The sequence below is a fragment of the Fistularia commersonii genome, chromosome 30, assembly GCF_037954325.1.
Source record: "Fistularia commersonii isolate RoL2024-O1a breed Wild chromosome 30, RoL_Fcom_v1.0, whole genome shotgun sequence".
Classification (NCBI taxonomy): domain Eukaryota; kingdom Metazoa; phylum Chordata; class Actinopteri; order Syngnathiformes; family Fistulariidae; genus Fistularia; species Fistularia commersonii.
In genome coordinates, this window is record NC_141313.1 from 5,416,383 (window position 1) to 5,442,019 (window position 25,637).

Genomic DNA, 25,637 nt, shown 5'->3' on the forward strand with positions numbered 1-25,637 from the left:
TCAACTACTGAAGTTGGTTGCGATCCGCTTTTATTCACAATCTCAAAGTTCGATTTTTTTTTTTTTTTTTTTTCCTGTCTGTCTTGGCTCGTCATGTCAGTAGAAATATCTTGAAGAACCGTGAAGTTATTTTTTGTGAAGTTTGTTTTCATTCAGATCCTCAAAGCCAGTGTTTGCTGGCAAAAAAAAATGCGAAGACGCCGATTTTTTTTTTTTTTTTTTTTTTTTTTTTTTTTTTCAAAGATAATTTCCCCACTACACTTATTCAACTGGCCACTAACCAGCTAACATCTGGTTTTTGGCCTGGAAATGGAAACATGCTGAAAGTGTTCAGATCCGGGTCAGTGGACTCGTAAGATTTCCCTCAAGGGAACCATCAAGGCAAGCCTTGTTTCTATTTATTTATTTGGTTATATTTGTTTGTTTTATGCACCCATTCAATTTTGAGATGCATGGTGTGTCAGTTTGAAAACGGCAGCAGAGGTCTTAGGAGGTTAAAAAAAACGGGATTGGTAAAAGAATCGGCAGCGGGGTCTTCCAAAAGGCTCCAGGGAGGAGCGGGAGCCGCCGAGATAAATGACAAGCAGGTTGGGGGGTGCCGTCGTGCCGGTCTTTATCACAGTAATCGCAGCGAGGGATTTTGTGTGTGAGAAAGATACACACACACACACACACACACACACACACACACACACACGAATCTCTGGTCGTCTGCAAGTAGCTAAACTGGAAATGATCCCGAGACGGAGTCAGAATCAAGTTAGAGGAGGTTGTTGGTGAACGAGAGTGGTTTGTTTGTGCAACATTTGTTACAGAGTAGCAATAATTCATGCTTGCTTACGACATGTAATACGTCGCACATCTGTCTGCCATGAGTCTGACTCCTAAATACTGAAGCATTGTTGTTGCTCCGGTATTTGTATAAATTCACAGGCATATGAAATCGATGCAGTCATGAATTATGAATTGTACGGTCACGGAAGACCACTTCGGTAAATACATCAAAACATTTTAATTGAGAATATTGTTTTCCGATAAAGACGATTGCACAAGTAAATTCTTCTTTTTTGGTTTCGTGTGCTGTTTTGTGGGCAACCATAAATATCTGTATATAATGTTGGGTCTTGATCAGTCCAAATGTTTCATTTTGATCTGTGTTGTGCCCTGGTTTGACCAAAATTTGCAAAATGTTGCTGTGTTAATTTATGTATTTTCTAGAGAGTCTGTTCACTAGTTCCTGCTCTCCTCGCAGCTATCAAATGTTTTACTTTGACATCTGGATATTTCCATTGACGTCCTTCAGGCACAATTGAACATTTCCCTGGTTGCAGCATCATCGTTCTTTTTAGCATCCTGCATTGCACAGTGATTGCTTTCCAAAAAAAAAAATACGATGCAGCAAACCATGCCCACTTCCAGCCTCCATCCCATCAGGGCGTTGGTTGGCGATCTGACAAAGTCTATGAAATCCCCGCACAGCCCTCCCCTGTCCGCACAAGGCCTGTTTTTAGTCTCTTGCAGGACGAGTCGTGGCCCAGGCCTGGTTTCCCATTCAGACGTCCCCCTCCACCTGCCAAATGTAACTTCAGAATATGAAGTATGTTCCACAACTGAGCCCTAAAACCATGGAAACAAGGCTGTGAAACTGATAGAAGCCACCGCAAAAGCTGCAGCGACTTAAACAGACGTGCGCTTTATGAGAGGCGCTTAAAACTCTCCGGGCTTTGCAAAAACTAAATGAACGGTCTCTTTAAGCCCAGATTTTTTTTTTTATTTTTATATTTTTTTTATTTTAATGCTCTTTTGTGTTTTGGAACCAAACCATTACAAACTCGCTCCTTGTTCTCTGAGACGGTCTGTCAATACGACATAAAACACAATCAGCGTTACAGGAATGTGTCCAGACCAAGCATGTGTTTAAATCATATTCTTTCTTATTTTCACCATTTTCTTTCCGCCTCCAAACACAACTGAATCTCATTTTCTTGCCTTGCCACACATCTCTCAGTTAATAAAACACGCCGAACAGATGGCCGAGGCAATCAGATGATCGGATTTTCACCAAATGGTCGCCGTCAGACACTTGTCTTTCACTTATAAGTGCCACGCCGCATTCATGTGTCAGCGGAAAGGTCAGACGCCAGGGTCGCTCACCCCGAAGGCTTACCAGCCCGCCATTGATCCTGCGCTGCATTCAGCGCTCCGACTCATGAAAATTATGTTTACGGAGGGTGATACAGGGGGTCAGCTGGCCACGTACCCAGGGTGGGTGGGCAGCCCATTCAATTTGAAACCCCAAACCAGCTGGGTTCTCTGCTGGTAATGTGTATACACACACACACACACACACACACAGGATTTGAAAGCATTGTGCATTCTTTCAGCCAGAATGAACCTGCTCACGGTCTGTATTTAAAAGCTCTTTCCCTCCATCCATCTTCCTCCCTCTCTCTCTGCTCCACTTTTACCAGGCTGATGGCGCTTTATGCTCGAGAGGGCTGAGTGCTGCTGGCAGTCTGTCACTGTCGCAGCTGATATGATTGATGCTTGGGGCTTGTGTGTGTGTGTTTGTGTGTGTTTACGAGAGAGACGGCGTGCTCGGCGGTAGAGACCAGAGCCGTCACAGTGCAGAAAGGTGTCATTCTATGAGAGAAACCTCTAGCCGAAGGGGGTAAAAAAATAAACGAGAGAATATTTCCTAGAAAGTGTCTGCCACCCTTCCCCCCCCCCATTTATTTATTTTTTCATTTTGCTCAAAGCTTACCGAACATGGATTGACACTATTGTAGGAGGTACAGTGAGCCTTTGTCGCGTTCTTCCTCATTCTCTCAAGTTTAAAGGGAAGGCCCTGTGGCTACACACACACACACACACACACACACACGCACACATACACGCATACATTCCGATGCAGTGAGCTTGTGGTGTAATGAGGCGATTATATAGGGCCTCATGTCCCCAGTAACCCCGCAACCTCGTTTCCCTCGCCTTGTCTCTGTACTCAAACGCTGAGCTCAGCATCCGGTTCTCTCCGAGCTATAAAGGGAGCAGAAATACTACTTAGAATAAGAACCTTGTGGGCGGATACACATTTTGTTTGAATCCCAAAAAAAGAACTTCTGACATTTAGAAAATAAAACTTGAGCTGCTTTTTCTTTTTTTTTTTTTTGACGTTACTATGTCGGGGTGTGATAGAAACTGCAATTTTTGAATGTTTACGGCTCCTGAGTTTAAAATAAGAGGGGAAGTGCTTTCAAATGAAGGGAAGCAGCTTCTCTGAAAATGTCCTACATGTAATTGAAATTAAATTTTTTTTAAAAAGCTCCTCCACTCTTAAAACACGCGCTTTGGTTTCAGAGCGTAAACTTTACATCCGTATTGACGCACGGATGAATATCCAGTCAGGTGCAAGGTGGTCGCGGTGAGTTTTGACGTGATGAGGAATATAAATCAACTTTAAGAGGCAGTTGTCGGTAGAACAAGGATGGGCTCGTGTTTTTCCGAGGTTTTAATTTAGATCCGCGGCTCATTTGGATGAAAACAGAACACAAGGTCGAGGCCCGGATGGCTTTCGCTTTGACTAGTTAATAATTTCTCTCTTACGACACGTTTTCGCCCCCTGCTTCGGTCGTTCCACGGGGGAGGTAATATCGCACCGGTTACGATTCAGACTCGCGAGGATGACGCCTTAAATATTTGCACCGCCCAGATGTGTGACCCTAATCTCTTAAGGGGCGCCAGAGATCCACTGAGAAAGATCCCGTTTTCGCATCACCGTTATTGGCACCGTTAACAGACTCCCAACACAGTCAGCTGTCCGGGGCCCCGGCGTGTCGGTGGGAACGTGAGAGAGATTAAGACGGGGGCAAGAAAAGGAGACAGCGGTTAGAGCTTCTCTCCTACTGGATGAATAAGAGACTTAGTTAAAATAACATATTTCCCCATCGATCCATCTCCCTCCCTGTCACTCCCGCCCTGGAGCCCCGGAATGGAAATGTATGTTAGAATAACAGGTTTTGGGGCCAGTTCTGTCAAGCAGATCGGGGCTGGCACGTGGCCCACATTCTTGCGCTCTGATATCCGCACAGTCGACAGCAGCGCGGCGCAGAGATATTTTTAGAGCGGCCAGCGTGAACGCCAGCAGACGCACGGGAACGAGGACGAGTGCGGGCAGTCTTCTTCTGCAGTAACGCGGTTGTTGAATGTTCATACCTTGTTAGGTGACGGCGGAAAACGTCGCCGGGTTGATTGCCGAGCCTCTGGAGCGCAGGCCCGTCGAGTTGCTGGAAAGTGATCTCACAGGATTTAACTTCTTCTCAGTGACTTGGTTTTTTAGTCTGCCTTGCCTGGCACACTGAGCAAGCACTGGTATGTATACGCAGCACAGTGGTGGCTTTCTGTCACACTGTACCCACAGACTCCCGAGTAACACACACACACACACACACACACACACACAGGAGCTCTGTGATGCTCTGAAAGGCACAGTCGGTGTTTGTCGGTCAGTGCTGCCAGAAGCAATTTCACAATTTCATACTCACTTTCATTAGTAGCCTTAACTAAAACTTCTTTTATTTTTTTTTTATAAAAGAATTCTTTCACCTCTTGGAGTTTTCAATGTATTTTCACCCGGCGGTTTAATAACCGCAGCGATTATCGTTCTGCGTATTTCCACTCATAACTTTACATTCCTCAATGCCGGTTAACCCAAAATCTCTAAAGGGAACAAATGTCAGTGCTGGCTGATTTAGAAGGGAAAATGAATAATCTAAGTATATATTATTTTTTCATCAATGAGGGCTTTTTCTTTGGTTTCATTAAAACCGATGTTTTCATGTACACGTTCAGCAATTTGTGATTTTTCAATATTTGCATTTGATGATGCTATCACATATTGTCATTTGATTTCGAAGAAGTTTCAGGTTAATTTCGATGGATTTTTGGATTCATTTATTTTCTTATCCCATCGTTTTGTTATATTTATGTTACACTGGGTACATTAAGCATAACATCTACCACTTAACATCATGTTACACAAACACATTCCTTGCTGACTTTTTCTGGCGATATTTTCTAGTAGATGTTAATACAGTTTTCAGACAAGAAAGTGATTAATAGCTGCGTGTGTTTGAAAAGCTCATTATTACACACATTAAAGTATGGAGCCTCCATCATGTCAGGAAATAGGCTGAAATTTGACAAGAATTAGACGCCTACTCTTGCACGATTGAGTTGACATTTGCTTTGGTTTTTCATCTTTTGGAGATGCTTTTGTGGCATAAAGAGTTTTAAGAAACCCAGCGGGAAAGGTATTATGTGGTTATATATTCCAGGCACCATGCGTCTGACTTATCACACCGGTGTGTGACAGAGAGCGAGCGATGGAGTGAGGAAGTTAATGATCTTATTTTGCGTACTTTTCAAGCAGACTATCCCTGTGGACGCCCTTAGAGGCGACAGCCTACGTATTTCTGTGGTTTATGCAGGTGGGATTACCTGTGTGCTAGCAGAGGGGTTGCTGGGTGACAGCAAGCGCATAGTGTTCCTGGTTACACACACACACACACACACACACACACACATGTATGAACGGATAAGGTCCCTACACTCATTAGTGGGATTCCACTAGCCTGATGGGAGGTGGCTGGGGTGTAGATGTGTATGTTGGTGCCAGGTAGCACTCGGCTGGCATCGCTCTGTCTAAGAGCTGTCTCAAAAGAGCTCTGGCATTAACTCAAACGCACACACACACGTGCTCGCACGCACACACATGCAGAGCCATGTTTGAGAAGCTGAGCTGCATTACAATTTGGTTTTATTATCTTATCCTGAGTAGATTTCTTCCGTCATGCCACACTTACCCTCTGGCAGGCAGCAGGCGGGTCTGTGGGGGGATTTTTCATGCTATTGCCGCCAGTCATTTTCTTTCTTTACACCTGGAAAACACACAGGCTGACACACATACACACAAATAAATAAAAAAATCCAGTGAGCAGGAGGGGAAGCAGCTCAGCGTTGCGTATCCCCCACCCTCAGCCCGGGTGTGAGGGAAAGTTAACCTCCAGTTTAGTGCTACGTGTGAAAAGCCAGGCGTTCTCCACAATGTTTCTCAGTGCCGCAGTTACAATGGAGCCAAGCTGTTTTGTGTCCCAGCTAATGCAAGGCAGGGGAATATTTTTCGTACACTGCCAACAGTAATGAGGAAAGTGAGAGAAAAGAAATCCAGGCATCTTCGAGAGGTACCATTCTCTTTGCGTGTGTATGTGTTTGTCGGGTTGAGCCAAGGATGCACGCAAGCTATATGTGTGTGTTTGTTTATAACCTTGTGATTACTGTTTAATACTGTGTGTGTGTGTGTGTGTATTTGCTGTTGGCCCTGTGCCACGCTAGGAGGGAAAGGGTGCCCATGAGCTGTCTAGGTAATTGGTGCTCTTTACCTGGCAGGCTTTTGTACACTCTCATGCACACGCACACGCATGGGTCAGGTTACATTAAATATTGCAGAAAATAGCATAATTGAATACTTTCACTACCTTTCTTACAAGTGCGAGTAGATGTGTGTGTTTGTGTGCGCGCGCGTGTGTGCGCTTGTGTGACAGAGTAATGAGCTGCTGCGTGATACGAACAAAACTCACCCTATCATTCTGTTGGAGGCTGCAAGGCATCGACACATTGAATGGTCCTCCTGTGTGTGTGTGTGTGTGTGTGTGTGTGTGTGTGTGTGTGTGTGTGTGTACTGTGCACAGGGAAACATGGCTGTCACCCATCAGCTCCATCATGCGCCGACACCCACACTTTAATCTTGCTCCCCTCCTGCCCGCCTCCTGCAGCTCAGCTGAGACCCCCGTCTTCCGCAGCTTATTTTTATCTGCTAAATACAAAAACACAGTCGCACGGTAAACAAGGAACCCTCATGTCTTGTCAATATTGTCAAAATTAATTTCCAAACTTTGAGCCTGGTGTCGTGAGTGAATGAGGTTGTGGTGGTTTGTGCGGGAGTGATGGAAGAGTTTTAGTTTCTGGATCCAGAAACACATTCTCTGACTCCTAATACCCGGAGCCATGACTGCAGAGACGACCAACATTATCCATCTGGAGGTTGTCCACCTGTGTTTTCAGGCACTTGCATGTGATACTATGATCATGGTACTTACGATATATATCGGTACGTTGATGACACATTGTAATGGAGTGTTGTCGATTACATTTTTGAGCCTAACTGATAGATTGGTATCATTGCTGCTATGAAAATCTTTGGATGATTATTAATTCATTATCAATTTTGGCATAAATGGCCAATTTAGGGTCTCCAATGAGGCTCCTGCATGTTTTTTGGCTTTTGGAGGAAACCCCTGCAGACATGGGGGGAACATGCAAACTACATGCAGAAAGACCCCTTGTTGGAATCCAGCCAGGGACCTTCTTGCTGTAAGGCAGATATGCTAACCACTGTGCTGCTGTGTTGGATGAATATGTTAGATGTAAATATTTAATCCATTTCCAATATCTGTATTGCCGGCCAGATATCCAGCCTTTGCTTGACGCAAACATTATTTAAGATGTTGATATTTGGTTGAATATGCATTATGACATCACTGTCAGCGTGTTTGAAGTCACAGCCCCAAATTTCAAAGTGATTTCACAAAACACCTCAAAGAGCTGCATTATACCTTTTCTGCTGACCATGGTCTTTTTTGTATGAAATTCTATGTTAAAATCCATTAATAAGAAGCGTAAATACTAACAGTTGATGCAAAGAATCATTTGGGAGGACACATGAAAATATGTCCAGCTTGCATGTGTGACTGGACTGCCTTGGCAGTGGGATACATAGAGAGAGAGAGGTTTTTTAGCACAGTGCAAGTCCTTTCTGTTCATTTTCTTCACCAGTTGTGGGAGGGTGCATAGTATTGGGATGAAATTAACATTCTTTCACACAGACAGAGACATGAACTAGGATCATGCAACAACTGCGGTTTTCAAACCTCCTCGCCCCTGGTGGATCACTGTGAACAATATCTTGTTATTACAGCAGCAATAAAATATCTCAGTGCAAATAATTTTTGTGTGAGGTGATGGTTTTTTTTTTTTTGAGTGGACCAAGCGATCGGAGCTGGGATCGGAGCTCTCTACCATCCTCCTCCATTGGCCCCTGCGCATGAACGTCACGGAGGGGAACGGGACGAGCGTCGAAAATTAACTCTGATAATTTGCATTAGGGCTTGGTTCCCCCCACCCCACCCACAAAGACATAAAGTGTTTTCTTAAATCTTCCAGCTGAAATCCACTCGCCCCGTAGCTCAACAAGAGAAAAGCTATTTTCAGTTTCCATTATTTATTAATACCTCTTTGTTGTTGCTCATGTTCTAATCTCATTTCCTTTAGTCATTAGTGTTGTTCGACATCAAACGCAGCTGCCAGAGCAGCGAGTGCAGAGAGAGACAGAGCGAAGGAACCAAGGATATTCCTGTCGGACACCCTTTTAACAATGCTCACTGCAGTTGATTATTATTATTTTTTTCATTAAGCCGTTCAAACTTTCAGTGCAGGCAATAGTGTTTTGAATATATCGCGGCTTTCATGTGCTAAACGTTCACTGGGGCGGCTTGTGTCATGGTTTGTGGTTCAGATTGAAACTGACTGGGAAAAACGTGAGTGTGTTGGTGGTGTATGTGTGTGTGTGTGTGTGTGTGTGTGTGTGTGTGACTTCTGGTGACCTCCTCAACAGTAACATCTTCTCTCTCTGTCCCGCTGGGTGAGATTAGCAACACACAAACCCGTACTGCCGTGATGCTTTTTTCATTTGCTTCCTACCTATTCATCACCCCGACACTCGGCTAGCACGGCTTTGTGCCGAGATGCAGTCCTCCAGCCATTGTTATGCTAATGCCCGGCCCTCTGCGTAGCTGTAAGCTAATGCTGTGTTATGCTAATGTTGTGTCACGTCAATGTCACGAATATGGCCAGAAATGCACAGAGTTTGGCCTTTTTAGGCAATCCCTCTTCATCTCTCTATTAAAGTCGTCATTAACTTTTTTTTTTCTTTGTGGAGTTCCATGCGGCATCGTCAATGCTAACAAGCTTTAGCTAATCATGATTAAAGCTAATGGTCCAAGGCTGCTAATGGAGATTTGTTTCCGCAACAAATGTGCAGCAGGACCTATAAGTTACCGACGTGGGCTCGGTCGTGGCTTTCCCTGGACGTCTGAACCGGCCTGGAAGCATTTCCTGACCTCAACGTCGAGCCACGCTATTATCACATGCTGCTGTTTATTGTCAACAGAAACAAAGGAAATGATCTTAGCATAAACATTTGTCCAATTTGTATAACCGCAGCCTGTGCGCTCTCACTGTAATGTCGGTCTGGTTTGATTTAAAAAAAGGAGAGGAAAAAAAAAAGAAGTAATGCAATTGTTTTCCAGCTGTGCACCATAGACAACTCCTTTTCCACAAGCGGAGGCACACAGCGGGGAAGCTTTTAAAAAATTTGAGTGAAAACTGTGATAAAAGTGTGTATTGAGCCCCCCTCTCTCTTTCTCTGTCCTTCCCTGCAGGATGACAGTGACGGGATCCCATGGTCGGAGGAGCGGGTGATGCGGAAGGTGCTTTACCTTTCCCTCAAGGAGTTTCGGAGTGCACAAAAACGGCAGCTGGACGGAGATGGAACTACAAACTCCAACGGTGAGTCCTGAGTCTCACCTGTGGATGCCTGTGTGAACAGCGGCGTTATTATTGCTCTGCATGAAACGCCACACGATGGTATAACAGGAAATGAAATGAACTGGAAGGAAACACTAGTGACAGTAACTGGTATTTTTACTGGTCATTTGTAAGTTTATTTTATTTTTTATTAACCCTTGTGTTGTCTTGCGGGTCAAAAGTGACCCACTACCATGTTTACCTGGTAGTGGGTCACCTTAACCTATTGTTTTCCAACTTGAAATTTTATGACTTTTCCTAAAGAGACCCCATTATTAGAAAAAGTGATACTTCTTTTTTCTTTATGTTTCCATGTGGGCTGTACACCACCAGGGTACAAAGAATGTCTTATGGGTCATTTTTGACCCGTAGGACAAGGGGAGTAAACACAATGTTAGGATCGCACGAGGGTTAATTATTATATTGTGTTTTCTGTTAAAAGATCAAGAAATATAAGGTGCCTTTTCGAATTTTTGTCATTTGGCATTTATCACCTTTTAAAAATCCCAAAACATGGAACCACCTCAAAAATAAATCAAAGAAAAACAGAAACTGAATGGTTTCTTAATGATACCTCATCATGACACAGACTAATTAACTTTATTTGTGTTGGTTATCTGTCACGGGATTATCCCGTCATGCCTCAACTGTCAGGACTGCGAAATGGGCTTCCGAGGATCGAAAGGCTGGATATTTTCTCATGCGGCGATCTTGACGTTGAAATCTCAGACCGGACTAATTGGACGGGGGCTGTGTGCTACACTAGCACTTTAGTCCCTAAATGTCAGCGTCTGCTTCGATTGACTATGAGAGCCCGTGACTTTACGGTGGCTTCTTTCCTTGTAATTGCAGTCTCATTAGTCTTCAGTCCACAGCGAGCCGGCATCCCTTTTGTCTTTTTGCGGCCGGTGCGACGAGGCCTCACATCACCGCCTCCGTTTCCCATCTTCAAAGAAACCCCTTGAGCCAACCGCACGGACGTCTCTCCTTTGCCCTGCCCGGCTGGGCCCTCCGACGACATGACCCAGCAGAAACAGACACCGCTAAATATATGACGCTGCTTCATTAGGCAGCGTCCCGGGCCGTACAGATACTTCAAGGATTGTGCTGCTGTACCTTGTAACCCCGTAACAAAACAAGAGAAAGAGGTTGGGAGCAGAGGCGGGGGGGGTTGCGGGGGATGATCAGCTTGTTTTGAACCGCCGTGTCTTTGTTTGACACTGGTGCTCCCCACAATAAAAGCCCTCAGCCAGCCAAAAGCAGAGGTTTGAACTTCACACGTGCCTCAGAAGCTATTCTCAGCTGACAGTAACACAACAGTCACCAATAGTGCAGGCGGGAGGGGGAGGGACAGTATACACCCAACCGAGGGAGGCCGGCCTGTCAGGGGGAGAGAAGTAGGAAGGAAGGGCCTTTTTAAACACCGCTTCTGTATTTTTCACATTTTCTTAATGAAATATTCCTCGCACCCCCGTTCCTCCTCCTGTGCCTGCGCCCAGACCCCCCCCCCTCCCTCCCCCGGCTCGCCCACACTCCCCTCCCCGTTGCCATTGTATCTCAGTGTGCCTGTCTGGCATCTCATAGCTGCCACTCCAAAGCTCCTCAGGGCCTTTTAAGCCTCTGTGGGTAGCTGACCTTATCGCCTGAATAAAAATGACTCATTACACAGCGTCGGCGGCCCGTCGCACCGGGGGTAACGACAGCAGCCCGCGCTGACACAAAAGGGAGCCGGGCTGAATAGATGGGCCCCGCTGTTCCAGAGCATCGTGGGTTAGCCAGGCTTTTGGTGGCTCTACCAGCAGCACAGCTTCCTCCCTCGCTCAGACCTCGCGGTGAAACTGTCAGCCATTTTGGAGGATCACACTCAGCGTGCGCTACATCCTGAATGGGCTGCCCCCGCTGCTTTCAGAGGACTGCTTTTAGAGTGTGCGGGCTTCTGTTGGGACACGAGGGACACGCCATTTTGGAGAATCAGACAACGCGGGGTCTTTTAAAATGTATCTTTAGGAAGTGACGTGTCACGTCTTAGCATTTCGGTGCTTAATTGATTCCTCGGAAGGCAACGGAAGAAGCGAGGAAAATTACTTTGTCAAATTAAGTGGCAAATATTTCAAGATGGCACTTTAATGCACAAAAATAATAATCAGAGGACTATTTTGTAAAATAAATTTTAATGATTCCTAGGAACAAATTACAACTGTAATTACAACAGCAGTTAATTACTCAGTTAATCAAGACAGTGGTTTAGTACCTCCAATTCCGCTCGCTGGATTATTAGATCACGGGCCTTTTTCATGACCTAAGCGTACACCGTTTTGGGAATCAGGTGGGGGATACATGCATGGTTCCCGCCTGTCTCCTTACATCTCCTTCCCCGCATTCCTCTGCACTTTACCCAACCTCCTGCTCCGCCTGGGTGGCGGTGGGGAGTCTGTCAGTCAGCCGAACATGCGTCCACAAGCTTGTCAGTCTCTCTCCCCACCCACTCAGCCTTCTCCTTGCCCTTAACCAGCAATCATGCCGTCTCCCCAGCCACTTTACCTCTTGCTGCTGGCAGCCGTCCATCTCCCGACTCCCATCGCACTTCCTGTTTCTCCCGCTCGCCACCTCCCCCCCTACCCCGCATTATTTAACAAATGACATTATGCCCTTTTGCATCCCGGCTGTTGCGCGTTCACCCGCTCGCCCTTCGCTCGGTGTCGCCGGTACTCTCTCCCCTCATTTCTTCTCCTTTATCTCATCCCTATCTCTATCCATCCATCTGTCCTTCCGGTTGTCTCTCCCCCGTCGCCGGGTTTCATTACACATCAATAGGACTCTGGTTACCGCCTTCCCCACGAGCTCCTGTCTCCTCTCTCCCTCCTGCTGCTCAATCTCCTTGATTATGTTCTCCTGTTCCCTCCTTCCATCCGTCTCTGTCCCCCCTCTTTTTCACCAGTCTTCTTTGTCCTTCCTGTCTTCTCGCCGTCTGTCTTAACTATCCGCACGATCTGTCATCCCAGCCTCCTTGCTCATTCTTCTCCCCCCTGTCACACCCTCCCTCCCTCCCTCCCTCTCCAGATCTCTGAATCTGTAGTTCCTCCTGTACCTCCTTGCCTCGCCATCTCCCTCTGCCACCTCCTGTCCTCGTCTCGCCGCGTTCCCCTCCCATCCTTTCTTTTTTCCGCCTCTCCATTTCCCTGAGTGCTATTGATGGAGAAGCTGGATGATGGCCAAAAAGCAGACGAAGTCAGCTAGAGAGCTCCCCGTTCGGCCGTCTCCTCGTCCTCTGCTCGTTCCCCCTTTTTGCCCGTCCGCCGTCTCAGGACGCGCTGTTAGTATGCACGTATCCCCTCCGACCCCCTCTCCTTCCGCGCTGACTTTGCTGTCACTCCGCAGTCTATCTGTGTTCCCATGCACGACCGTGTCAGCCATGGCAGCTAAAGGGAAAGGGAAAAAAAAACAACAAAAAAAAAAAAAAACAAACAAAACCCTCTGCGGGGCCTACTTGGGGAAAGAATCACCTGACAGAGGACGGGGATGAAAGAATGCCGGCGCTGGGAAAGATGGAGGGGAGGGGGGATTCATGAAAGGGGCAGAGTTTTGACGCCGACTTAAAGACATCGCATCTGTTTTGTCCTTGCATGCTCTTTTTCAGCGACGGCTCCGGCCATTAGAAGATCTTTGATGCTTCAGATTTACAGCCCTGAACTGCACAAAGCACATACCATGTTCCTGACTTAAACAATGTTTGGCACTTTGGCTCTGGCTTGCGGTGAAATGTCTTGCCTTGTCGCTGGAGTTATATATTTTGGGGCTATTTCAAACCTTGCCAAGCAGTCGTTATAATTATTATTATCTACCTCCTATTCTTGAAAAACATCTGGAAACGGATCCTTGGAGTTTCCCTAAAAGAAAACCACCCATTGTTTCTTTTTGGGTTATGCCACTATTTTAATAACATACAGGCCAGGAGGATTAGTTTTAAACAAGCTCAATAAAATTGCTTTTTTATGTCTGTTTTTCAGGAGGGGGGGAATGGATCATACTCTAAAGGTCTTAATATTTCAGATTAATTGTCATTTCATTACTTCCATACTTTTGCAAAGCCTGTCCAAGTCTGGTCTGCGTATTTACTTACATGCTGTATGCCCAGTAAGTACAACCTTGCAATCAGATGTCAAATTTAAACATCTTCAACCTCCAGGGAATCCTAGTTTCTAAGGGGTTTTACCACATAGAGAGGCTATAGGATAAACTCTACACACTGCTGTTTGGTTCGGTCCAGAAACTAACAGCTGTAGTTCACAAACTGATGCTATTATACCCCAATTGAAAAAACATTAGTTACCACTCATTGTGTCATTTATTTGTTATTTTACTTCCCACAGTCAACAGAAAGGCTTTGTCTTTATGGTCTATGGAATATTACTCCATCCATGTATGTTTGCGTGGTGTCGCTGTGGCTCTGCGGTGCTCTCCAGTTTTCATGTTGGCTCACACTAATAGGCCCCTCTGAGCCCCATGATACCCCATGTTACGCTATGTACCTCTGCTCCTTCCCTCCCGCCCTCCTGAGACACCGCATTGAACGCCGCGTGGCGACGGGCGCAGTTAAGCGCACATTATTCTGATTAGAAACACATAACAAGAGCTATCGGACTGGCGCCCTGCACATCACTTAACAGCAGACCACCCCCAACCCCCATCTTCCGCCGCCCGCCGTTGCATCTTGTCGTCGTCCACGAGGCAGCGGCCCCTTGCCTGTCTGCTGCCCATCCCCATCCCCATCCCTTCTGCCTTCCCAAGAACTCCAGCTCTGCCCCTCAGATGGGCACTCATGTGCAACCAGCATATGTCAAACAACTCTTTAGAGGGATGGGAGGCTGGGGGGGGCGAGGGGGGAAGGTTGATTTAGGAAGGGAGGGGAGAAGCGAAGAAGGGTGGTAAATGGGTCCCTGCCTGTTTGTTTGCATTCTGCTGGGACGTGAAGTGTCAGTCATTTTTCTGCACACAATTAAAGTTAATGAGCCTGTTTGCGCTGGTGTGAGTTTCACTTGCTAAAAATGTGTTGTCCGGAAGTCATGGAGACACTCCATCCTTTTTATTCTATTATTAATAATCATTCTGATCCACTTAGCCAGGAGGAAAAGTCTCAGCTTCATAGAATAATTCGTGTCAAAGCTTTTTTTTTTCCAAACCAAGAGAAAAAAAGTTAAATCACCTTATTAAAAACTTCCACTCCTTCACCTTTTTTATAAACTAAAAAAAAAAATCCAGACCCATGAATATGCAAATCTGTTCATTTCAAATGTTAAAGACAAGATCATTTTTAATTAATCCCAGGGGGAAAATTTAGGTGTCACACTATTCAACAATTAATGGGGTCAGGACTGTACAAATAAGATGAGACGTATCAATAGGATAGAGAAGATTAATGGATGCATAAAAATCGGATTTTCAGCAAGAACATTGTAGCGAAAAATAATTAGAAAAACAAATTATGATAAATAACTTGCAAAAGAGGGCGACTTCTCAGGTCATATGATCCCACCTTCAAAGTAGGGCTTCAGTCAGGCCTGAAAAGTTGGACACATGTCATTCAACTAACCTGACATGCCAGATGGTTTGTTACGCAGAACCATCTGGGAAACCCCCCGTTGAAACTTCCATAGATGGGCGGGTAATTCAAAAAGAAAAAAAAAAAACAAACAAACTTGACAGGTCATTGAATGAACCATCTGCTCGTCACTGCTTGAGCCAATTGGGAGAAGAATGAAAACAATCCGAGGAAACAAATTCCGTGTGATTCTTTCAAGTAAAGAAATTTCTTGTAGTTTCCCCCTTGTCTAACTTCATCAGGGGCCGCCGCCATATTTTTACCCGCTGTCATGGACTCTTCAACATCTCGTCGCACCTCAAACGGAGGCAGACGGACCAAACCACTTTTCGGGGGAAGCGAAATAATATAACGTAAATATGGGGCGGGGGTGGATTCTCACTGTATCATGTGATTTAGGCGGTTGCTTAGAAAAGGAAAGCCAGACTCATCACCGAGAACAGCTTGTTAGAGATTGTCAAATGAATATGCGTGGATTGTACAAGTAATTCAAATTGGAGCCGACTGTTCCTACAATTGTCCTGATTGACAAACAATGTAACACAACCTCCCTTTCATAACCCTTTCAAAATATAATTTTAAATAAAATAGACCTGGCAAATATAATACACAGATTATTCAGGTGGGAATCACCTGCATTTTCATTGGCATAACTTAATTCCTCACTTATGCTTCTTTAAAAGATACGCATAAGTTTATCAGCTTTGTCTGTGAAACAAAAAAAAAAAAACACATGTTAAAAGGGCAGATATATTAAACTATCTGATTGCAGTTTTGGCTGAATAATGAAACTTGTAGCGACGCTGTTCAAAAGTCTCTTGTGAAGACGCAGTGTGTCGTGATGTGATCCTCGTGCCAATCAAGACAATGTCGGGCGGTGATTCACCTCCGGCCTCGTAGACTGAACGGCTCCCCATCTCAGAAATAAAAGCGCCGTCTGCTGTGCGGCGGTCTTACTCATCGCCCCGGCGCTTGTTCACTCTCTGACCACATTGATGTGTGTTGAATGACTCTACCTGCGCTTTCAAGCACTGACCTGCTGCGCGTGTGGGCGCGAAAATCAACAGCCTGTGTGGCCTTGTAATAATGAGTGTGTATGTGTGTGGACTCTTTCGGCCCAAACTACCATAACTCATTTAAATCACACCTTTGGGGAAAAGAAAAAAAAAAACCCTTGTGCCACAGCTACTCGTTTCTCTCCAGTCATTTGATCTTAACTTCTCACCCCGTCTTCCTGAGATCACACACTGCCCGGGCTTGTTTGACAGCAGCCGCCTCGCTAACAGGATACCATTCAAGCCGCCTCTTATCCTAACCCGCGCTCCCAACGTCATTATTATCTTAATTCATCTCCTGTTTTATACCAGCTATCAGCAGTTTGTGGCACACGGTGAGTGACACATCAGTCAAAAGGAATTTCTCCCGGGAGTGCGGAGAAACCGGCGAACTAAGGTCCCGGCCAATGAGAACGTGACATGCAGGCGCTCAGGTGAACGAGCAGGTGTGACCGCCGTGGTCTCGGCTTTATGAGCCTGCCAGGAGCGTTGAGCTGTGGGTGAGTCACTGCTTGTCTTTCGCAAAATGAACGCAAATAATTGAACAACCTGTCAGACTGAAAGTTATCCAAGCGTGACCCCCGCATCAAAACAGGTAAAAGATTGGGAATCGTCGTGAGTCAGACCCGGGTGTCGCTCCGCTCTCTCGCTGATCCGAATCTGTCTGTAGCTGCTCTGCAGAGCGACACTTCGGCTGGCGAGGGCGGCGGAGTTTTTAAACACAGTTGCCGTCTCTTGAACTGCTGCGTCGGAAGGCTCTGAGCAGTGTGAATTTCTGACGGTTTGTGCCGTCCTGCTCAATCTGTTAATTCAGACGGGGCCACGAGATGCACCACAAGAATTGCAAGGACTGCCTATGAGGAAACTAAACATTGTGATATCCATTTAATTTGGTTGTCTCCCTTAATTACCATTGACTTCCACTCCCCGGCTTGACCTAATTTGAATTCTCTGTGCCTGTTGTTGCTTTTGATTTAAGAATCTGTCTTGGGGCTTATTTTGTTAGTCTGAGTTGCTTGCTAAATATTTAATTAAGGCTCTGTCAATTGGGCTTACTAGGAATGTCAAGTCCAACAATTTCTGTTGTCGTTTTTCACCGCCCTGGGCAAGTGGTCCTCTTTTTTTTTCTGCATGCATCACAGACACCAGCAGACAAGGGTGCTTTTTTTTTTATTTCTAGCAAGAGAAAATGGACTGAATTGGTGTCTTCGGCTTCCAGGTAAAACAAACCCCCCTGTGTTTACGGGATGTTTTTGCCCATTTTTTATTTGAAGAATTCTGTGAGTTTTGGTATTCAGTGTCATCATTTGGGTAGATGCCTTGTGCGAAGAGTGTTTGGGAGCCTGTCACTAAGTGCAATACACTTTACTCTTAGTATGTCCTGGTGTGGACATGAGGAGCTTTTCCAAAATAAGAAATTCACATTTTTCCTCTGAAGGGGCTAAAGTCAGGGCTAGATTGTAAAATCTGCTTCAGGACTTGTCATCGCTTTGTTTGATTAACCTCGATGAATGTAAACAAGTGTATAGGAGGCGGCATGTCTCTGAAACCAAAAATAAAACCCCCAGCTCATCCAAATTAAGCTTTCGTTTTTGTCCTCAGCAGACCCAGGTCAATGCAGGGTCGGGTGAAACATGGGGACTCTTTAACAACTTGGGAATTGTGGGCTAAAATCAACATTGCTTCCTAATTGCTAAATCCCATTGAGAAGTATAATTTGAGTAGTTCATCCACTGCCGGCAGAGTAAGTGTCTGTTTTCAAAGTCATGTGAGTCCTTGACAAAAAAAAAAAAAGGACAAAAAAATGTTCTTTTTTTTTCTTTTCCCCAGATTCGCTATTTAGCACAGAATTTATATGATTTGCTGTGGCAATTGTAAGGCTTTTTAAAATCAGAGACTTTCCACCTTTTTTTGTCCTGCAGATTTGTGAGGTCAAGTTTTGTTTTTTTTTCCCCCCGATATTTAACCCAAGCTCTGTCATAATAAAATAAAGGTTATATATGCAATTGCTGTGATAAATCATCTAATCCCCCACTGGTTTTATCCCGAACATTCTCTGTCATCAGACCGGACAGATTTATATCACGGCCATAATAACGATAAAGTTTTATCCCGCAAATACAGACTCTTTTTATGCGGCGCTGTGCGTTTCAGCTTCTCCGTAAATCACGGCGAGGTATCCGTCTGCCAGATTCTAACCTTTCCAATCTTCCCCACCAGGCTCCTTGGCCAACGGGCAGCTAAATGGATCGGGGTCGATGGGCAGCCACAAAGAGGGCGTGTCCTTGCACTCGCAGAGCCTGGATGGGAGCGGGGAATACTGCGAGGACAGTCCGGCCAAGAAGAGGTGAGGCTGTGAGCACTTCAGCATTTGTGTGGCTCCTAATGAGGTTTGCAAGGCCATTAAGGAGCTTTGCGGAGGCCCGGATGTTGCATTGATTTTGAATTGCGAGCCCTTTGAGTATTACCACTGCTGGTAATGAGAGTGAACGCGTGAGGCTGCGAACGCCAGGGGGAACTTTGCACTCTTGATAGATGTCCAAAGCTCCGAGGGGTTAAGAAGCTGCCGCGCAACACCAGCTGCTCCAGAGATGCGTACGCCGTCACACCCGCACGTTTTGTCATCCTCTCCCTTCCCCTTTGGCTCCCAGTTGGAACCACATTCTCCGATACACTGGTCCAGTGCTGCTTTGCTCGCCACACTGATATTAAAACTGCCAGCGGGATCTTATTTGAAAAAAATTCTGTAATAAGAGCCGGCAGTCAAAAGTGAACCACCCGTTAATGAGCAGCAGTCATCATCTCTAGCCATGTATTTATTCTTAGCAGCTGAATGCAGTTTTGCCAAGCCTGTTAAAATGCATCAATTCCTAAATCAATTTCTTAATAGTTTCATATTGTTGCAGGCCAACATCTGCTGTTAATATCCAGCTACGATGGCGTTTATCTCACAGGCCGATTTTAAAAGAAAAGAATTTGATTCCAGCAGAGCGGTCAATTTCCGAGAGATCTCACCAAACACCTGCTTGTTCCGGGGTGTATTCTCTTACATAGAGGAGTGAAAAATCTTTGGGAAATGCAATGCATCTGAATCATTCTGCACACCGCGTGTGTCAGAGTCACACGCTGGAAAATTTGATTGGGGTGTGGGGGTGGGAGTGGGGGGGGGTCAGTGTGGACGTGTGTCTGAAAGCTGGTGTTCCTCCCCCTGCAGTGCACAATGCACATTTACATTCATGCTTTTATTTTTGTGACTTAGCTCAACCCTCAGCCTTTGTGCCTAACATGCTTTTATCTGCAGGCAGCGGAGGTGGCTGCTCAACATTAAGTAATTTGTCATAGTCTCGTTGATAATTTGATGGAAATAACAATTTGGGGGGAAAATGTACTGATTTTTAGGTATTTCTTGCTAGTTTCCTCATTATTTATGAATAGGTAATATGGAATGTGCCTCAGGGTATATTTTCTTTTTTTTCCCTTTTAAATATTTTCTGTTTATCCATGACTGTTTGGGTATTTAACAGCAATATTTTGCTAAATGTTCAATGTTTTGCTATTATTTAGGCAACTCAACTCACGGTAATTCAAAACAATGGCATTGTCGCTCATAAAAAAAACAATTAACTATAATAGTAATGTCAATGACAGCTTTTTAGCAGGGGATCCTCGCTAATTGTTCCGTAATGTGTGATTTCATATTTTGCAGTTAGAATAGGCTGTTTCTCTTCAGCGACTGTAGGTGGCAAGTGTGTGTGTGTGTGTGTGTGTGTGTGTGTGTGTGTGTGCTCACGCTTTTGTGACTGCATGTTGTTTTGTTCTTTCTCTGGTCCCTCACATACACGCACATGCACACACACACACACACACACACACACACACACACACACACACACACACACACACACACACACACACACACACACACACACGGCATCAAAGCATCAGTGCAAAGCAAGGGGGTGGAGTCTTGGGGGCTGGACAGCAGCAGATGTCCTTGTGTAATGAGCAGCCTATACAGGCTCCATTCAGTGTGTGTCGAGCACCTGCCTAAGTCCTCCTCGCTGTCATTTGATACTGTAACCTCTAGTCTGAGCTCAGTCGTTACACGCTTTCATCTACCTGGCTTTCAGACAGAGGCGAGGCGGCCAGTGTAGCAGGTAGCATACAAGCCGATCCCGAAGCCGCAGCGTTTAGAGATGTTAAAGAGAAAAAAGCAATGTCGGATCAAAGTTTTATAAATGTGAATAACGCACGTGTAGTCGATTGAACCCCCCCGCAAAGGACGAACCCGGGTTTGTGAGGTGAGCGAATGATTCCTGCGGGGGAGGGGTGCTCGCTTGATTGGGAGTGACATATGACGGCGAAAGGTGTTGAATTGAAACGGCGTGACCCTGTGGATCATAGCAGGACAAACCATAAATAACTCCGGGGGAAGAAAGACAAAGCGAAAGAAGGCATAACAGGGATACGCAATTTTGTTATGAGATGAGTGGGGTTCAGTTAGAGGCCAGCATGCTCAGTGGTTTTCATTAGATCACCCCACACACACACACACACACACACACACACACACACACGCACACACGCACACACGGGGTTGAATGAAGAAAGGATTTCTATCCCATGCTAATGAAACACAAGCCTAGGCAGTAGTTGGCTATGTTTCATGTTCTCTTGAAAAGTGTGTGTGTGCATGTGAGTGTGTTCTTCACATGTGATAGATGACTCCGGTGCCCTGGCATAGGTGTCTCACACTGTTCCTGAACAGGACTAACTGAGGTGACGCCAGGAGCTTCTCCACCTGGTGCTGGTCAAAACAGAGCGGGGAGCAGCAGGGTGGCTGGTTCCAATTTTGAGCAAAGGAAAAGTTTCACAGCGTTGAGATGGGATGATGGGATCGAGCGCTGACAGAGTGAAAGACTAGGAGGAGCAATAGAGGGAGAGAGGGAGTGAGAGAGGAGGCAGAGACAGAGGGACAGGTGCGAATGATTTTTGGCAGGAAGCGGCCCCCTTTAGAAGTCTTTGAGATCAAGTTTGTGTTTGCCTTCCCATGCTTCTGAGATTGGTGAGAGACTGGCAGCACATCCCCTTGAAACATGCCAGCTCATTGTAGACCTCTCCTACCAGCCCTACCGTATTCTCTAAATAAGGGTTCCTCTGCCAAGACGGAGCCTTTACACACTCACACACACGCACACACACACGGACACTATTAAATGCAAGAGAGGATGAAAGAACATAACTAGGTCAGTAAAACTGTGGAAGTCAAGATAGGTCTGTGCGTGCATGTTGCCAAAAATGTATTCCTAAACCCAAAACCTCCTATAAATCTGACCAATACTGAGTTTAGTCCATGAAACCAGGGTTCCCACATTCTGAAGTTTTGACTCCTGGTAAAATTAGTGTCTGAAGTATTGACAACCCTCTTTCTTCTGCTGATTATTAGGTATTTTCTTGCAAATGTTTGCCTGATGTATTTATAATTTTTCCCCATAGTTAATGATTTATATGAAAGCTGGAATATAGACTAATGCAGAAAACTCTCTCTGAACAGCGTCCTCTGCTAATGCCTTCGAATTGTGTTTGCATCCTCACACCCGCTTGGGTGTCATTCAGACCAGGACCTACGAGGAGGATGTAACCTGTTTTTATAAAAACATATCAAACAATCCTGTTAAAGCAGACCTTTTCAAGGGACCTTTCAAGCCCTTTTTACAGGAACCCAGCATAAATTTTAAAGGAAAAAGTAAAGTTTGATTTCAGAGCACATTAAATCTAATATAGATACCCTTGGAAACATATCTCAACTTTTGTTTTATCAATAGCAAGCTATTATACAGCTTATTTGTACGATAGATTTTTTTTTTTTTACTTTCTGTGTACTCCAGGTCCAGGTTGTCGAATTGCATCAAAGGTTCAGATTAAGTCGGAAAGCCCTTGAGCTCTAAACCTGGAATAAATTCAGATTTTGTAAGCCATGGATGAAATTACAACCAGAAATGTTGCATCAGGAGATAGAGTTACTGTAGTGGAGGTCATTAACACTCACAAGGGACTTTTGTGATGGCTTCCCGAACACTTAGTTGTTCAGCTGACTGGATTTAAAGTCATTAAAAAGGTGCAAAAATTATAGTATGTCGAGTGTGAGTGGATCAGAAGTTGAGTACCCCTTTTACACCGATTTGTTTCCCTTCTGCATTCCTTTTCTGCCCCCCCCCCTTACTATTTCTTTACTGAACCCCACTTTTGGCTCTCTTTGAATCTGCTCTCTCTGTTGTCTCAGCCAAGACACACACTCACACACTCAGCTGCTGCCGCTTGCTTTGTTTCGACTTAATGAATGCCAAGTGTGTGCACACATTGACACATACACACATACACACACTTGTCTTGTCTGGCGTAACCAATGACTCTTGTCAGTAATGCATAATCACCATTTCCATTTAAGAAGGATTACATGCATGTGCGCAGGCCTGCACGCACACACTGCCGGGTCCATAATGTGTCTATTGATTTACTTTAGATGATGCTGCAATGGGCCCTATAGTCAGTGTAACACCTACGAGTACTATTAACTAACACTGACTGGTTAACTAAGTAGAAAATGTCAGCGTCGCTCCGAAAGACTGATGGATGACAAACGGTTAGCCAGCAAATTAAAATGGCAAACAATGTATTTATGGTGTTATTCTGATTTAAAAAAAAAACAAACAAAAAAAAAAACCAACAAACCGACATTTCTGTTTTTTCCATTGCCCCATCTGTGACTCGTCCCCAAATCTTCTCTAAACGCATCTCAATTGTCACCGCCTTGCAAAAGCTTCCCCTAAAGCTGTTGGCTCTGTCTTAGATAGCAGGGCAAAGGAGCATTAGCCATCTATCATACTGCATAAACATTGCGCTGTGCACAAACTTGTTCCCCCTAATCTGTCAAATGCGAGTGGCAGCGCTCTCATTGTACCGGAGATTACAACTGGTTTGCACGACGCTTGGTTTTACACAAAAGACCCAAAATCAAAATGCTTCAGTGGATTTTCTCTGCACTGTTATTTTTGTATCCCGAGCAAGTAGAGCTGCTATTCTTAAGTCATAAAGACTTTAAATAGTGTGTTTTTTAGCTACTGGAGTATCAACTGTAAGCCAAGGTGGTAAAATGACTCATGCTGCATGCAGTAAGAGTCTGATCTCATTTGAGGTCATTCAACTTTTTTTTTCCCCACCTGCTTTTATTTTTTTTTTAACCTGCATAACTTCTGTATTACTAGGATTGCGCAAAACATAAAGGGGGAATAAAGACAGGCAGCCAAAGCTAATGGAAAAATGTTTTGAACATGTTTCAGGACTTGGTCCACTGCAGAGTGCAACGACCCATCAACTCAACCTGGGATTGATGTGTTTGTGGAAATATACAGGTGACAGATTGACTATTAGGAGCTGTGTGTGCGCGCTAGTGTGTTTGTGTGCGTGCATGTGTGTGTGAAAGGTGCTGAATGTTCCACCCAGCAACACCGAAATGCCTCACTTGTGCCTACTTAAGGGGTCTTAAGCTGTGTACGATATATTTTCTTCTGAAACAGAAACCTGTGCACAACATGTGATACACACCACGCTGTCACTCCGTACCGCCACTTAATCTCTGGAGTCACACAAGTGCCACGTCATCAGTGCAGCTGACAGTTTGATAGTAAGCTACGTGGCCGTGTTTTTGCGAGTGTTGCTCACGTCTAAACATTGGATGCACCACAGCAATCACTTTTGGATGCCACTATCCTTTCAAATAAAGAGTTTATTTTCTAACTGAAGTATGGATGTTTTTACCTGTCCTCTAAATTGTACCTGTCTGTGAATTAACTTTTTTTTTTTTTGGTTTTGTAAGAACCGTGCGCTAGTATCTGCCGCTCTGGGCCGGGGGGAGGATCTGCATTTAGGACACAGGCTTAATTAGACTGATTGCTTTACAAAAAACTCACCGTCTCTGGCATTTATTGACCCAACCTGGCTGTGCTCAGCCACTCTCGGGTTGATTTAAGTTGGACTGCAATGTCAGAGGTCATGGGCTTCGTGTTAGCGTGTGTCAAGAGAACAGAAAGGGGGGTTGGCAAATAGCCTTTAGTGGTGGACCGTGACCGAGCATACTTTTAGCTGTGGTCGCTTTGTCTCTTTCTCTCAAGCTTTGAAGGTCACTGGAGAACTTATTGAATTATTGCATTTCAGAGGAATCCAGTTTAAGTATAGTTGGTCTTCTGTACATTAGCATCTCTAAGGTGACAAGGGGATAATGGGTGACTTCCACAGGTTTTAATATGTATGTATTCACAGAGATACTGTGTAGCTTGATCTTTGTCAAGATGCCTCCATTCCACATCTGCCTATCAGGGCATCTCCCACCTGATGGTTTTATTCTTTCTTTAAAGGCCAAGTGAAAACCCAAGGTTACATCTAAATATGAACAGCTTTATCTTTTATCTCAAAGTGAATATCAGCCTTGCTGCGAGGGCTCGAAGTATACCATCACGCACGCGATCGGCCCTCTGAATATTACACTTCTGCATTCGTTTTGACGAGGAAGCGAAGCAGCCGAGGGCTTAAAACCCTGCACTGAGAAAATAAACCAGAAGTTCTGTAGTATATCACTACCATTATTAAGGGCTGTCCCAGAGAACTACTGTGCATTTCGGTTCAGGACTAAGTGGACCTTGTGTTGTGTATATTGTTCTGTCAGCAGCCTCCCCTCATTGACTAATGACTATGTTTATTTATGTTTGGGGTGTGTATATGCTCAGTGGGTATGTGACATGGGTTTATGTAGAGGCTGTTTGCATACGTGAAGGTCAAGAGGTCAGCGGGTCGCTCTGCTGCAGTGCCATCTCTTTGCTAAGAAGTGCACAGAGACAGAAAAGCAATAAACACTTTGAGTAAAGTGAAAATTCACTCAATACTGCTGACACCAAACACACGCCATTCTGTCTAGACTTTTTTTTTTTGTCAGTCGGGGTGGTTCCTCCCAGCATGATAACATGTAAAATCTGTAATGATTCATTTTCGTTATTTGTTAGAACCAGCATGCCGGCTGAAGGCTGTCCCAATGTGAAAGTTTGGCATTTCTGCTAAATAAAACTTAATAGCCTTTGGAGCTTTGCTTCTTTCATACGCGCACTGTAGCGCTCACATTCACACATACACATGGTGTCAGTAACAGCACAGTAATTGCTTTTGGCATTACATTTTGAGGAGCAAAAGATGTTAAATGCAAAAATTGGAGCATAAACACACATCTCATTTGA

At 44.9% G+C, this 25,637-nt stretch overlaps 1 protein-coding gene across 2 annotated transcripts in view; it reads left to right on the forward strand.

Annotated features, from left to right (window-relative positions):
* Positions 1 to 25,637, forward strand: part of jarid2b (jumonji and AT-rich interaction domain containing 2b) — a 104,607-nt gene that overhangs the window by 38,610 nt on the left and 40,360 nt on the right. The window contains exons 2-3 of one of the 2 annotated variants that reach the window (XM_086178006.1): positions 9,555 to 9,681; positions 18,574 to 18,700. In XM_086178006.1, the coding sequence (XP_086034132.1) occupies positions 9,555 to 9,681; positions 18,574 to 18,700 (254 nt within the window). Of the gene's footprint in view, positions 1 to 9,554; positions 9,682 to 18,573; positions 18,701 to 25,637 lie in introns of those variants that run through there. The other variant, XM_086178007.1, reaches the window with a different exon arrangement.